At 43.6% G+C, this 12,131-nt stretch overlaps 1 protein-coding gene across 1 annotated transcript in view; it reads right to left on the bottom strand.

The window, feature by feature from the left end:
• SLC38A1 (solute carrier family 38 member 1) overlaps positions 1 to 12,131 on the bottom strand; it is a 437,324-nt gene that overhangs the window by 96,572 nt on the left and 328,621 nt on the right. The window contains exon 6 of the mRNA XM_078675755.1: positions 4,954 to 5,046. Within this exon, the coding sequence (XP_078531881.1) occupies positions 4,954 to 5,046 (93 nt within the window). The remainder of the gene's footprint in view (positions 1 to 4,953; positions 5,047 to 12,131) is intronic.

The raw sequence follows: 12,131 nt of genomic DNA on the forward strand, positions 1-12,131 counted from the left end.
GGTGTAGTTCGGGAATACCATAATGATGTGATTTTGAAACCTGAGGGGACCTCTCGCCCAAGCCGCCCGCAAGATGGCATCACGGTCTTTGAAGTTGAGGACTTTTAAGATGATGGGGTGGGGTGGGGCACCAGGAGGAGGCTTAGGTACCAAGGACCTGTGGGCTCTCTCCACAACAAACCGTGTTGACAGAGCATCATGCGGCATCCAGGACTTAAACCATTCTTCAACGAAGACGGCCGCATGTCCTGCTTCCACTCCCTCTGGAAACCCCACACCGCAGATGTTGTTGCGACGTGCGCAGTTTTCAGCATCTTCGGCACGCATGTGAAGCTCCCCGGTGCGAAGACAAAGTTGGGCCACCTGATCCTTGAGTTCGGAGATGTCATTCTCGGCCGTGGAGATGCGGGATTCGGCCTCTGTCAGTCATGCAGTGGAGTTGCGAAGGTCTTGCCCGAAGAGGGACACATCTATCTTGATTTCCCCAATCTTCCCTTCTACGGATGCCTGAGAGGCACTGATGACCTGAAGGATGGTGGCACGATCCTTGTCTTGTGGGGGGGATGCCCCCCGTCGCCCCCTCGGGAGGCTCCGACTCAGAGTTAGTAAACCGTTCCATTTTGGTCTGTGTAGGGGCCGTTGTAGGTTTGAGGCCCTTGTCCCTCCCCATGGCCAGGGGCGGGTCCCAATGTTGCAGAGGCCGCAAGAGACCAAGGGGGGATGAAAGTTCGGTGTGGGGAAAGGGGGCTCAGGGATCCGCTGTTGTGTGGAGAGTCCGTGAGCAACTCAAGGACCTCGCCAGGTGAAAGTAATCAGGGGACACCGTCCACTATAAGGACGCGGCACCAGTAGCGTCTGTCACAGATCCCGTGGTGTGCCTGGAGGCCCTGCAGCACCCCAAGAGCATAGTCCTGTGTCGCTGCCCAGACCAGGGTATCTCCAGTGTCACCCCCCGCAGAACCTCAGGATGACAAACCGACCCGGTAGGTTTCTGCCTAACAGTCACCTGGAGGACATCCGCCACTGAGCTCCTCCATGCCACCCGATGTGATGGCCGAAAGCACCCTCACCTAGGGCTAGGCCTACTGCTGACAAAACATGCCCGGACTGACCTCCACAACAGCCTGGGTCCGCTACTTGCCGCCCAAGAGCATTGACGGGCAGGGGCACGAGCACGCCCAAGGTCCAGAAGACATGGGGCCAACCCGTCAGAGGCCCACCCACAAGGGAGCACCCATCGCCACCCGATAAGAGTGCCAAGTAGTCCCGCCATGGGCAGGGCCCCACCACCACCACAGCTCACTGTGCGGGCCCACGTTGAGTATGAATCTGCAGTGCCAATAAAGGAGGGGACACGGTTCCCGGGGCACGATAAATGTAGGAGAGAGGGGGGCCCCACTCGCCGCTGCCCGACAGTGCAGCCGGTCCCCGCCTCCGAGATGAAGTGAGGGAAAGTCACCCCTGAACACAACAGAGGCCACAACCAGGCGGCGGGAAGTCCGACCCAAGATTTGCACTGTAATAATTCTTGCTAGAATCTCTTCAGAAGATCTGACAGGTTTAGCTGTCTGCCTGGATCTTGTAGTAAAAAAAAATTTATAATACATATATCCATATATATAATTTTTATATCCATATTGATCAGAGGTCAAAGAAGGCAGGATTTGAGGGGCATGACATGTCGATACTTTTTTAATTTGTCAAAAACAGTTCCCCTACTTAAAACACAACTGTCCCGGGATGGTTAATTCCATTTAGATGGCCCAGTTGAAGTGGAAGGGGAGAGAGTCTCCTGTGCTGTGATGCTGAGGGAGTGGTAGACAGCTGAACTAGAATCAAGTCTTCTTACTCGGTGCCTGAAAGAAATGTAAATGTACACCTTTGTTTAATCTGCAAATGTAAAAGCTGCTTGAGAGTAGGGGAGGGCGGAACTTGCGGAGTGTCACTTCACGGAATTCAGGGTAGTTACATAAAAACTCCACGAGATTACGCGGAGTTCTGCGGGCGGACAGAATCGTCCCTTTGTGCTGATCTTTAGCGCCGAGAGCTTGCGCTGCACGCAAAATGGCACTGCTTCTTTGCTGTGGTTCAAGTAGATTTTCTACTAGAGTGTCACCATTCTCACTGCGAATGATAGCAACTGCCTGCGACCGCCCATTTGAGAAAATCTCACAGGGAACAGTCCTAGAGCCCGAAAATTGCGCCTGGGGTGCCGATTCTCGCTCGCCAACTTAACGTTGGCGAGCCACATGAAAGACAAAACTCTACCATGCTTCGGTTGGAGAAGTTTTGCCAGAACTCCATGTTAGAAGCGTAAGTATTACCCACCCCTACTTAGGAGCCAATATTGTATTTAATTGATGGAGTCACTATTCTTTTTGAGCGTTATTGTAAGGTGATCTGATGAGCTGTGGAGTGTGTGCTTTTAAGGTAAAGTTATACAAAATGTTTGCACTAGGTGCAGTCTGCATATTACTCAGATCTATATTTTGGAATCAATTTTTTTCACCTTAAACCTAAATCTTTTTGAGCACCTTGTGGCAGCCTATCTTTTTTTCTGTAACAACATTTTTTATTGTAAGTTTTAAGTGGTCTATGGGCCCAATACAGTATAAAAACTCATCTGGTTATATGCATTGCAGCGAGATTGAATAGTTGCAGTATACGCCATCACTAAGCAAGCATCAGACCCTTTCCACTCATAGAAAACATGCCCCCCAACTCCTACCTCCCTTTGCCCCTTGCAATGCTGTCCAAGAACACTTATGCAGCAGTTTCCTAGTTCCTGCGCAGTAGCAGACATGCGCACATCATCATAACCCCATCTATGTTCAGGTACAGAATATGTCTAAATAGCCCTCCTTCTAACCTGTCTTCAGGTAGTGGGGACCTCTTTGGGTCTCAAACAGTCCACTATGTTCTCCCAGGCACACACACTATCAGTTGTGTCGCGCCCCCTCTTCACTTCTTGGAACAGTTCTTCCCTCTCAACCCTGCCCATTAAACAAACTCTTGCCTCCATTTAGCTAATCTGAAACCTCAGTTGGCCTTCCAATGCATTGTGGTTTCTCGCTTAACAAGAATCAGAGCTAAGTGTGTAAATCTATTGGTGGTTTTAATTTGGCTGGGCATGGGAAACCCCCTAGCAAGCAAGCCAGAGGTGAGCAAGGAATCGCTCGATGAGTGACACCATTATCACAGTCTATCACCCCCTCCCAGAACCCGAAAAGAGAAGGGCAAACCCACACCATGTGAAACATACATTTCAACTTCATGTTCACCACACCTGAAGATTGTCGCCTCGGCTGTCCGATAGAACTTATTAATTCAACTTAAATCTCGATTGCATTCAAGAATTTGACTCCTGGGGCATTCAGGATACATCTAAATGCGTAAGAGGGTGCGTCTAACGGAAGGTTAGTGGGGCTTCTACGTGGCCTGCTATAAATATTTAATTACAGAGAGGTACAAGGTCACGAATAAGTGCAAATTCATGAACCCAATTGTACCCAAAGTGAACTGCATTTTGTACTAGCATGCTAGTGAAACTTTTAAAAAGAGATGGCTGGTCTGCCCAGCATGGAATCGAGGTAACTGTGAACAGCCTAGAAGATTGTTTTAACTTCATTCACCGAAACTGTGTATCTAGATGAAAGCTCTTACTACTCTGAATTGTACATATCACTGATTTTGGTCCCCCTCCAGGGGCGATTTCACTATTTGAGTGATGGGGCAATGACCACATGTGACCACATGTGAGCCATTACCTACAAATACCTTATTTATCTGACTTCTGGCACACAAGACATGATGTGCTCCTGTGCATGGTTTACTGCACCGACCAGCTAGGGCTGTATATCTGAACTGTGCATGTCAGGTTGGCCAGTATTTTGCTATCATCCAGGCTGACGTGCATAGTTCAGGCTTCCCCAGCCAATGCTGTAAGAGATGGGAAGCAGAGGCACAACCCCATCGGTCTACGATGGAGCGCTGTGCTCACCTGTCCCAGCCAACACTTGCACAGCTCTTATGCTGTTTAGTATTATAAACAGCATGATATCAGTGCTTTTATTGGTCGAGATGGGTGATGCCTACTTTCACTTTGTGTATGCCCAGCATGCTCAGCGCTTCAGGGCAGCCAGGCAGCGTGCGCGGTGGGGTGGATTTTGAAGAGATGGCCAGCCGAGCAAAGACGATTGCCAACTCCGAGGTACGATTTTTTAAAATAAATTGTGCTCAGTTAAAGCACACGCTACGTCGAATCATTTATTACATTAGTGCCCGAGAGCTCCATCCATATGCCTGTCTCCATGTGAACTGAAAGCACAGGGTGTGCCCCCTCCGAGACCGATGCTTTCTTCGCATTGCACAGTGGCTGCTCAGCGTGCAGCACAAAACACGAGGCCTAAACTTAACAGACATGTCAAAGCTCCGCAGTACAATGTGTCACTTTAGTGCCTGCTCATCAGCTCTCATACTAAAACAAGCTCCTCGTAACGCAGCCGCCGGACCTAAAGATGCTTTGAACGGATTCGTTCACCTGACGGTACTGAGGTAACCCCCATGAGCCGGTGCTCTTTTCCCACTCCCGCCAGACCCGGAAGAAGTTCAGGAGTTACATCTGACATTCCCTGATGTACGACGGCCAAGTCTCCAGCGTGATCGCTTCCTGTACCTTTACACTGCTGCTGCTTTTGGTACAGGAGTGCGATGTTGCCGCACTGCTGCAGTACCGCCCCCTGCACCAAAAACAGCCAGTCCGGCCCTGATAATGGCTCACTATTTTCTAGAGTGACCAGCTGCCACTGTCCCCCACCGATTGTGATCTGTGGTGATGCTATCATTATGGCCCTATTATTACGGTCATCCCAACGTGTCCTGTAGTCATGAGCGCATATGTGATACTGTACACCAATAATCATATAGATTCATAACTCATGAACTTCAGCCTACCTCCAACATTCTGCAGAGAGGTGCATCCAAACACCACCAGCTTCCCCGGAGTTCCAAAGACTTGCTCTCCAAGTTTTTCGTACACCATGCAACCTGATGGGAGAAGTAATATGTTACAGATGTTAAAAGCACAATAGCCTTTGGTGGACGTTCTTGGACTATTGAAAAGCATGATTGACGGTGACAGCAGGGGACAACTTCAGTGTATCATCAGGGAATGTCATCGCTCTAAAGAAACTTGCAAGAAAGCTGCCTTTGGTTAAAATTCTTAGAATGCCTTCATTTTCTCATTACCATTAGACTTGCATATTTTAAGTACTTGTGAAGGTCATTGACATACAGCGCCGCATATACCTAGATCAGTTGCCGCAGAGCGCGGCTACGCCTGAGCTGCATTATCATTATCAATGCATTTCCCAGTACTGTCATAGGACCATCTGCTGAATCCTACTGAGCACTTTCTAGAATTGTGACGTGCAACAACGTCAAACCAGGACTTGGTTTAGACCATTAGTTTAATAATATCTTTCCCGCAGGAGACGGCTGATAATTGGGTCTTACGGGTCTGAAAGGCTCAGCCTCAGACAACAGAGGAATGCACAATTAAAAATACTTTGAACTGAAGTCTGACTCAACCCTGTCATTACAGCTGGATCAGAAGACTGACTCACTCCAACCACTGCAGCTACAGAAAAATTGGACATTCTAATGAATTCACCAAGTAACCGCACTTCACTGTGTAATCACCGAAGGAAATCAGTCAAACTTACAAGGCTAGTGAAGTAGGCAAACAACCCAAAAGAATCCTCAACAGAGATCACAGGCTTTGCCACCTGGTAGGCAATGGTAACATTTATTGGAAATCAAAGAAGGCTTAGGATCAGTGCTTAATTTGAGATGGTGGTTTCTGGTGCTCAGCCCCTGCACTTAATTATCAACACTGGCACGTATGACAGCCTGCCACATGGTGGCACTGTCTGTCTAATTTAGAGATGAGCACAACAGTTGTTTATTAATTTAATATTCATTAAAAATGACTAATACCTGCCCACCCCAAACCATTCTTATAGATTTAGGGGTGTGGAGTAATTTGAATTTTCACACTTGTAGGAGTGTGATGGTTAGTAGTTGTGTTTGTACTGTCATTGGCAGCACTGACAGGGCAATTGATGGAACAAGCTGCAGTGCCCTCCTTGCAAAGGCCCTGGCACTTCTATTTTTACAAATTAAGCACTGCTTAGGAGTGCATGTCACTATTTAGATGCAGCCATGTGTATGCACTCTCGCCGTAATTACTATGAAGTGCATCTGCTCACATACATTCAAACAGCGACTGTGGACTATTTAGGAAATCACTGCCTAAGAGGTTAGCTGCTTATTCTGCTGGGCCCAGCAGAATCTTCTACTGACTATGCAGGGGTGATATGGCAAGGAGAATGTTCTAGCTGGTGGCAGAACATGGGGAAAGAATCTCCAAATCGAGGAAGGAGCAGGGAAGATAAACCCCAGAGTGGAAGAGGAAGCAAAGGAGGGGAATCCACACTAGAAAAGGCAGCCGAAACCTATACAGGGTTACATGTCCATATGCATGACAGTAAAGAGTAGTCACTGGCATGTCAGGGCCCAGAGGCAGGTTTTCTGATAGAGCTGCACTATAATGGTGTTCTTTCAAATACATTTACATGTAACTTCATCACACATAATAAGACAGAAAAAAGTATTTTGATGTATACCAATCCAGAATGAAATCTTGTTCAGTAGGATAATTGAGACATGCTGAAGAAATATATATGAGTGAATAGATTACCTAGGAGTTAGATATGAGGTGATCACTTAAATGAGCCCCATGGGACAATTATTTGAGTATATTTGTTTACCCTAAGACCCCTGGGTATAACTTGTTGTCCTTGTGTTGGTTATATGCTGCTCACTAATTGAGCTTACAACAATTAACAGAAAGAAAAGGTGGACATCTGGAAGACAGTGGTGCTGGAACAATTTCGAGAGTGGGGGTGCTGCCATCAATGTTACATCACTGAAGTCATAGGGACTGGGAAAAATCCAATTGTTTCACAAAGAAAACATAGCCAATGAGTCACGTGCATTCAGCAGTAGAGATATATAGGTGTGGTATGTAGCCTCTGGTGAATGTGTCATTCACAGACACCACGTTTTGAAATGGGCACAAAATTTGCACTGACATGCCCTCTTACTGCTATAGCTATATAGCACACTAACAGTAATGTATGGAAATCTACTGTAGTGTAGTTCCTATATCCCTGATAGGCTCTGCGCATTGGAATAATATACCCTATAGTTTTGCCATAGGACTGAGGTCAGTATGTCTCTATCGAGTACATTAAACTTAATTACTTGTGTAAGCCAGCTAACTCAGAGGTCACTAGAAACTTCTCAAATGAACAAGATGGGATTAGTTTCTGACAACCGCATAAACATGACAACTTTGTTTCCCTTAGAGTCGGAACAATCTTAGAATCGTGGAAATAATAGATAACCGTTACATTCCTACAGAGTTACATAGAAATAGATAGACAGGCGTTTCAATAAAAAGGGTTTATTGAACAGTCTTATTTCTCATGCAAGAGATATGAACTGCTACAATCGTAAAACAGAATGCGAAGTATAAGACGTACAGCATTAGCAGTAGGATTAAATAATACTGCAATAGCATGGTCTGTAGCTATGACATATATTCATAAAAATACATACATAAATAACACAGGCTGAAATACTCATCTGGTGCTTCTAAAATAATCCTACCCCAGTGTACCTAACCTAAGTGTAGTACGAGGGAAGAAGGAGGTGCTGTTCAGCTATAGTTTAGTTTAGCTATAGTTTAGTTTAACTATAGTTGCCAAGAGTCCCTCTAGGTTCTAGTCTGATCCATACCTTAGAATGAAAGAGGTTGGAATCTCTTTCCCGGGTCTCGATCTCTAACACCCCGCAAGGGAAGTCAGAAACACTGTATTTGGATTCTCGGCGAGGAGGATGCAGCATCTGGTCAGTGTGTCAGTTGGGGACTGGACTTCCTTCCGAACTTGCCGTGGCGAGCCGCGTCGTGCAAGTAGGCAGTTGAACCGTGGACCGAACCGTGATTTGCCATGGCAAGTGAAGGCATATTTATACCTTGAAGGTGTTTAGGAATGCCAGTATTGACGTAAAAGTCGGGCATAAGAACGTCATGAATGAACCCCTAAGGAATAGATGTTCATACATAATAAATTAGTTCTTGGAGAAATCAATATCCAAGCAAGGGGAAGTCCTAAAGGCTTAAGAGTCTGGTTTTCCAAGAACTCGTTATGACGTAGATGAACGGATGTAGGTGGCCATGCCTGTATTTGGTTAGCATGAGCAATGCCTAAATAAGGGCTGGATGTCTATGCCTAAATAAGGGCAATGTGAATTGTATATATATAAGGGTATAAATCGGGAAATTCATACTGAATCTAAATCGATACACAACACTAGTTTCTACAAATATGTATCATTTACACATCACCTAATAAGGGTCTTGAGTTGTTGTGATCCTATTACATCTTTGTTTCCATCGCACTTCAGAATTAAAAAACAAATTGCTTTATTTGTGCTTTGCTAACAGCTAATATAGTTTTAAATATGTGTACGGTTCATTTATATGTATTTAAATGTTATTGTGTGTTAGAAACAAAACTGAAACCCTACAGCCTTTCCTTTCACACTCCCTGTACCCCAGCAAGATTGTCAGATAGTTCACTTTACAAAATCCTTTCACATTGCAATCAAAGAAAGAAAAATAAACATCAATCTTCGTGTTAAGTAGCAGTTTGTCAGAAGACTAAGATTTGACCTCTGTCTTTCAACACACAGCTATTGTGACAAGAGAAAAACAAGATTTAAAGGCATCTTTATTGATTATTCAGCTTCTGAACTTCAGCATGGTTATTTTGAAGGTACTGCAGCACCCCCAGCGCATCTACTTCCAGCACCTATGCTTTAAGATGCTTTTAGTACAAAACTCTGTCGATCTCCTTTCTTTTTGGTCAGGTACCTCCACCAAGCATGCTAGCTGGCCTGAAGTTCCATTTATTGGTAGAGGTAACATTATTTATCAGCTTAAATCTCCCCTAAGCTGTAAAAAAAGCAAGGTGGGCAGGGTAATTCATTTGCAACTTGCCATTTATGAATGCTGCTCATAACTGTGGGGCCCAGGTGGGAATTTGGGCTAAAAAATAAAAACACATAAACAGGTGTTGCCTAATTCCAATTATTTGAACTGTTGGATGTGAACTTTAAAATTCCCAGTAAAAGGATGTCATTGTAGGATTCTAAGATACATACTTTCAAAACCTTGTCACATTATCCAAAGTGTTCAGGACTTTATGAGTTTGCACGGAACTGGACGCCTCCACCAACAACTTAAGCCAGCAACTCTGAACGAGCATTGTTCTGTTTTAATTGTAAAGCGAACAATGAAAAAAGTATTTTTTTGACTGGATCTGGAATCCCCTTAGTCTGGCATCATTTACCTCTAACCACTCACAAAGGTCCTTAAACTCTATGATGTCTTTCTAGATCTACAGTGGCTGGGGAAGACTGGGAAGGCATAAGCTGTTTAGAGGAATCATCTTGGAATATAATATAGGGTGTTGACAGAGTTTTGATAGTATTGGTCTTTTGATTTTTGATGATTAATGATTACTTATTGGAGCTAGATATTGCCATGTTTTTAGAGCCTGGTTGTATGTTGGACTGGACTCACTGGTCAGTTACTCAGTCAGACCCAACACTAACACACATTTCTTTCCTTTAGGATTTTATGGCAAGACCTGGAGTCTAACATTATGCAACAATCTTTATTGCTACTACTCCAGCAGCTTCTTTAAATAATATAGAACTTTAGAATTCTGCATAAACAAAACCTCAGATTCCCTAAATCGTAGCCTTGGTTTTGCTGCAGCTCCTGCAGATAAGTACTGTGTGAAGTTTGTGAGGATATATATAAGAAAATAGATTGTTTTCTCTTGCCCGGTTAGACAACATTTCTCTTTTTAAAACAAACAGAAATACTTTTTTTGTGTATGAATGTAAATGTGATTTAGCAAAAGTTTATTATTTTACATGTAAATCTGATTCAAAGGGGTTTTTATGCTGTGCTACTTTGAAAGGTTATTTATTTAAAGCAGCAAACGTAGATTATTTTCCGGGCGAATATTTATATTAATTAGATTTAAACTTACTTTCAGGTTTGGGTTCTTTAGAATGACGGTTGATTCTTACGGCCCCAAGTATGCCAGGAGCAGAACTGTTAGCTTTGACAGTGTATATGGATGTTTAGCCGGCAATGATAAAGTACGACAAAAAGCATTGAAAGACGACATGCTGTATATGCACACATAGAAAGCCATCTTTCAATGTTCTTTGCATGTTTCATCATTCATTAAAGCGTCGTGAAGGTTGACACTTTTAGAAGAAAGGCGTCTGCCATGTTTCATTGGTAAATAATGTTAAGATATGCAACATGGAAAAAATATTGAAATATGGCAACGTGTGCATGCACACACGAATGGCATTTTGAATGTTTTTCCATATTTTATCATTATCTTACTGTTTCAAGGTGGCCGACATATTGCATCCAATTAATAAGCAATCTTAGACTAGAAAAGAATGATAACAAATGTCAGAAACATTCAACGATGGATGTCTATAAGGGTGCATGCATGGTAGACTTTTTAAAATGCTTTTTGTTATACTTTATTATTGGTTTCCAGTTCCAAGGTTGCCGATGGCAGTTTTGGGATGGTAAACTCATAATAAAGTACGGGAAAAACCATAACTGTTTGCTAGTTTCATTTGTATTGTAAACTAATATGCCAATAACAATTATACCCACATTTTTTTACAAGATAGTTACATCTAACGCAAAAACCAGTGCCACATAATTTCGCAGAAACTTAAATAAAGCAATGATATCAGACCAAATCTGCAAATACCTGTAAATTGAGCCTGAACGTAAACAGTAAAAACTTTCCAGAGCTACCATCAAATGGGAAACAGTTGATTTTTTCTCTAATGAGCAGTGCAAAGTGTTGCACGAAGCCTTGAACATGAAGGCTTGGGTACCAGAGTCCCGGATGATCTAATCTTTTAAGAAATCTACCAATCAAGTATTACTGGATCACAAAGAATGAGGGTAATTAATACCACAAGACTCCTTTCTTGATTGGTATGATGAGGATTGCTTTGAAATGAAGAAATAACTTACTACAGCCCTTAAAGCTAGAAGGAACATCTGGGGTGGTGGAGGGAGAGGCACAATTGCTGGAAGCCAGAAGGGCCTATAAACAACTTATACAATGTAAGAAGAATAACCAGTGAACCAAGGCGTAGTAAGCTCTACAAGCCGAAATTGATCAAAAGGCTACAAAAAAGTACTGTGAAATCATTTGCGGCTGTGAAGGTCCGCCCAGTAATCTGGAGGCCAATATGAGCCCTGTAAGATGGGTAGAGCACTTCATCTTGCTATATGGAAATAGGTTGAAAAGGGCAACACAGAAAAGAACCTTTAAGAAGCCCAAAAGAGGCAACATGCTGGTACACCTACCTTGTGCTACCACCATCATACAGAAAATGCATTAGCTCAGGCCATTCAGCATCAAAAATCGGGCAAAGCGCCTAGCCCAGACAAGGTGCTGCCTATGTGTTTAAATACAATTTGGTCATGTGGCTGGGCCCCTTCACAGTGGCTTTTCTTGCCATATTGGTAGAAGGTGTGGTACCTAACTCCTGGAGGTCCTCCATTATAGTGCCAATTCACAAAAAAGGGAGATGAGACAACCCCCCAATTTCTTTACTGGACAGTGTAAGCAAAATACTCAGCAAACTACTGTTGACTCGGCTGGAGTCATGGATGGAAGACAACCACATTATGTCGCACCTCCAAGTAGGTTTCCACAAGGGGCAGAGTACCATAGACCACATTTTGAGATTGTACATGATCTTCCTAAACTACACAGATCTGTGGAAGTCTTCCATTTTTCCCAACTTCTTAGACCTAAAGACATGTTTTAAAAAAAAAAACCACGTTATTTATCATTTTCCGATATATACAAATCAATGCCATTTCCACAATTGTTCCTTCATAATAATGTTAATTATTCACATGTTTAGTAACATTTTGT

Source organism: Lissotriton helveticus, chromosome 1_1 (assembly GCF_964261635.1).
Source record: "Lissotriton helveticus chromosome 1_1, aLisHel1.1, whole genome shotgun sequence".
NCBI classification, from domain to species: Eukaryota; Metazoa; Chordata; class Amphibia; order Caudata; family Salamandridae; genus Lissotriton; species Lissotriton helveticus.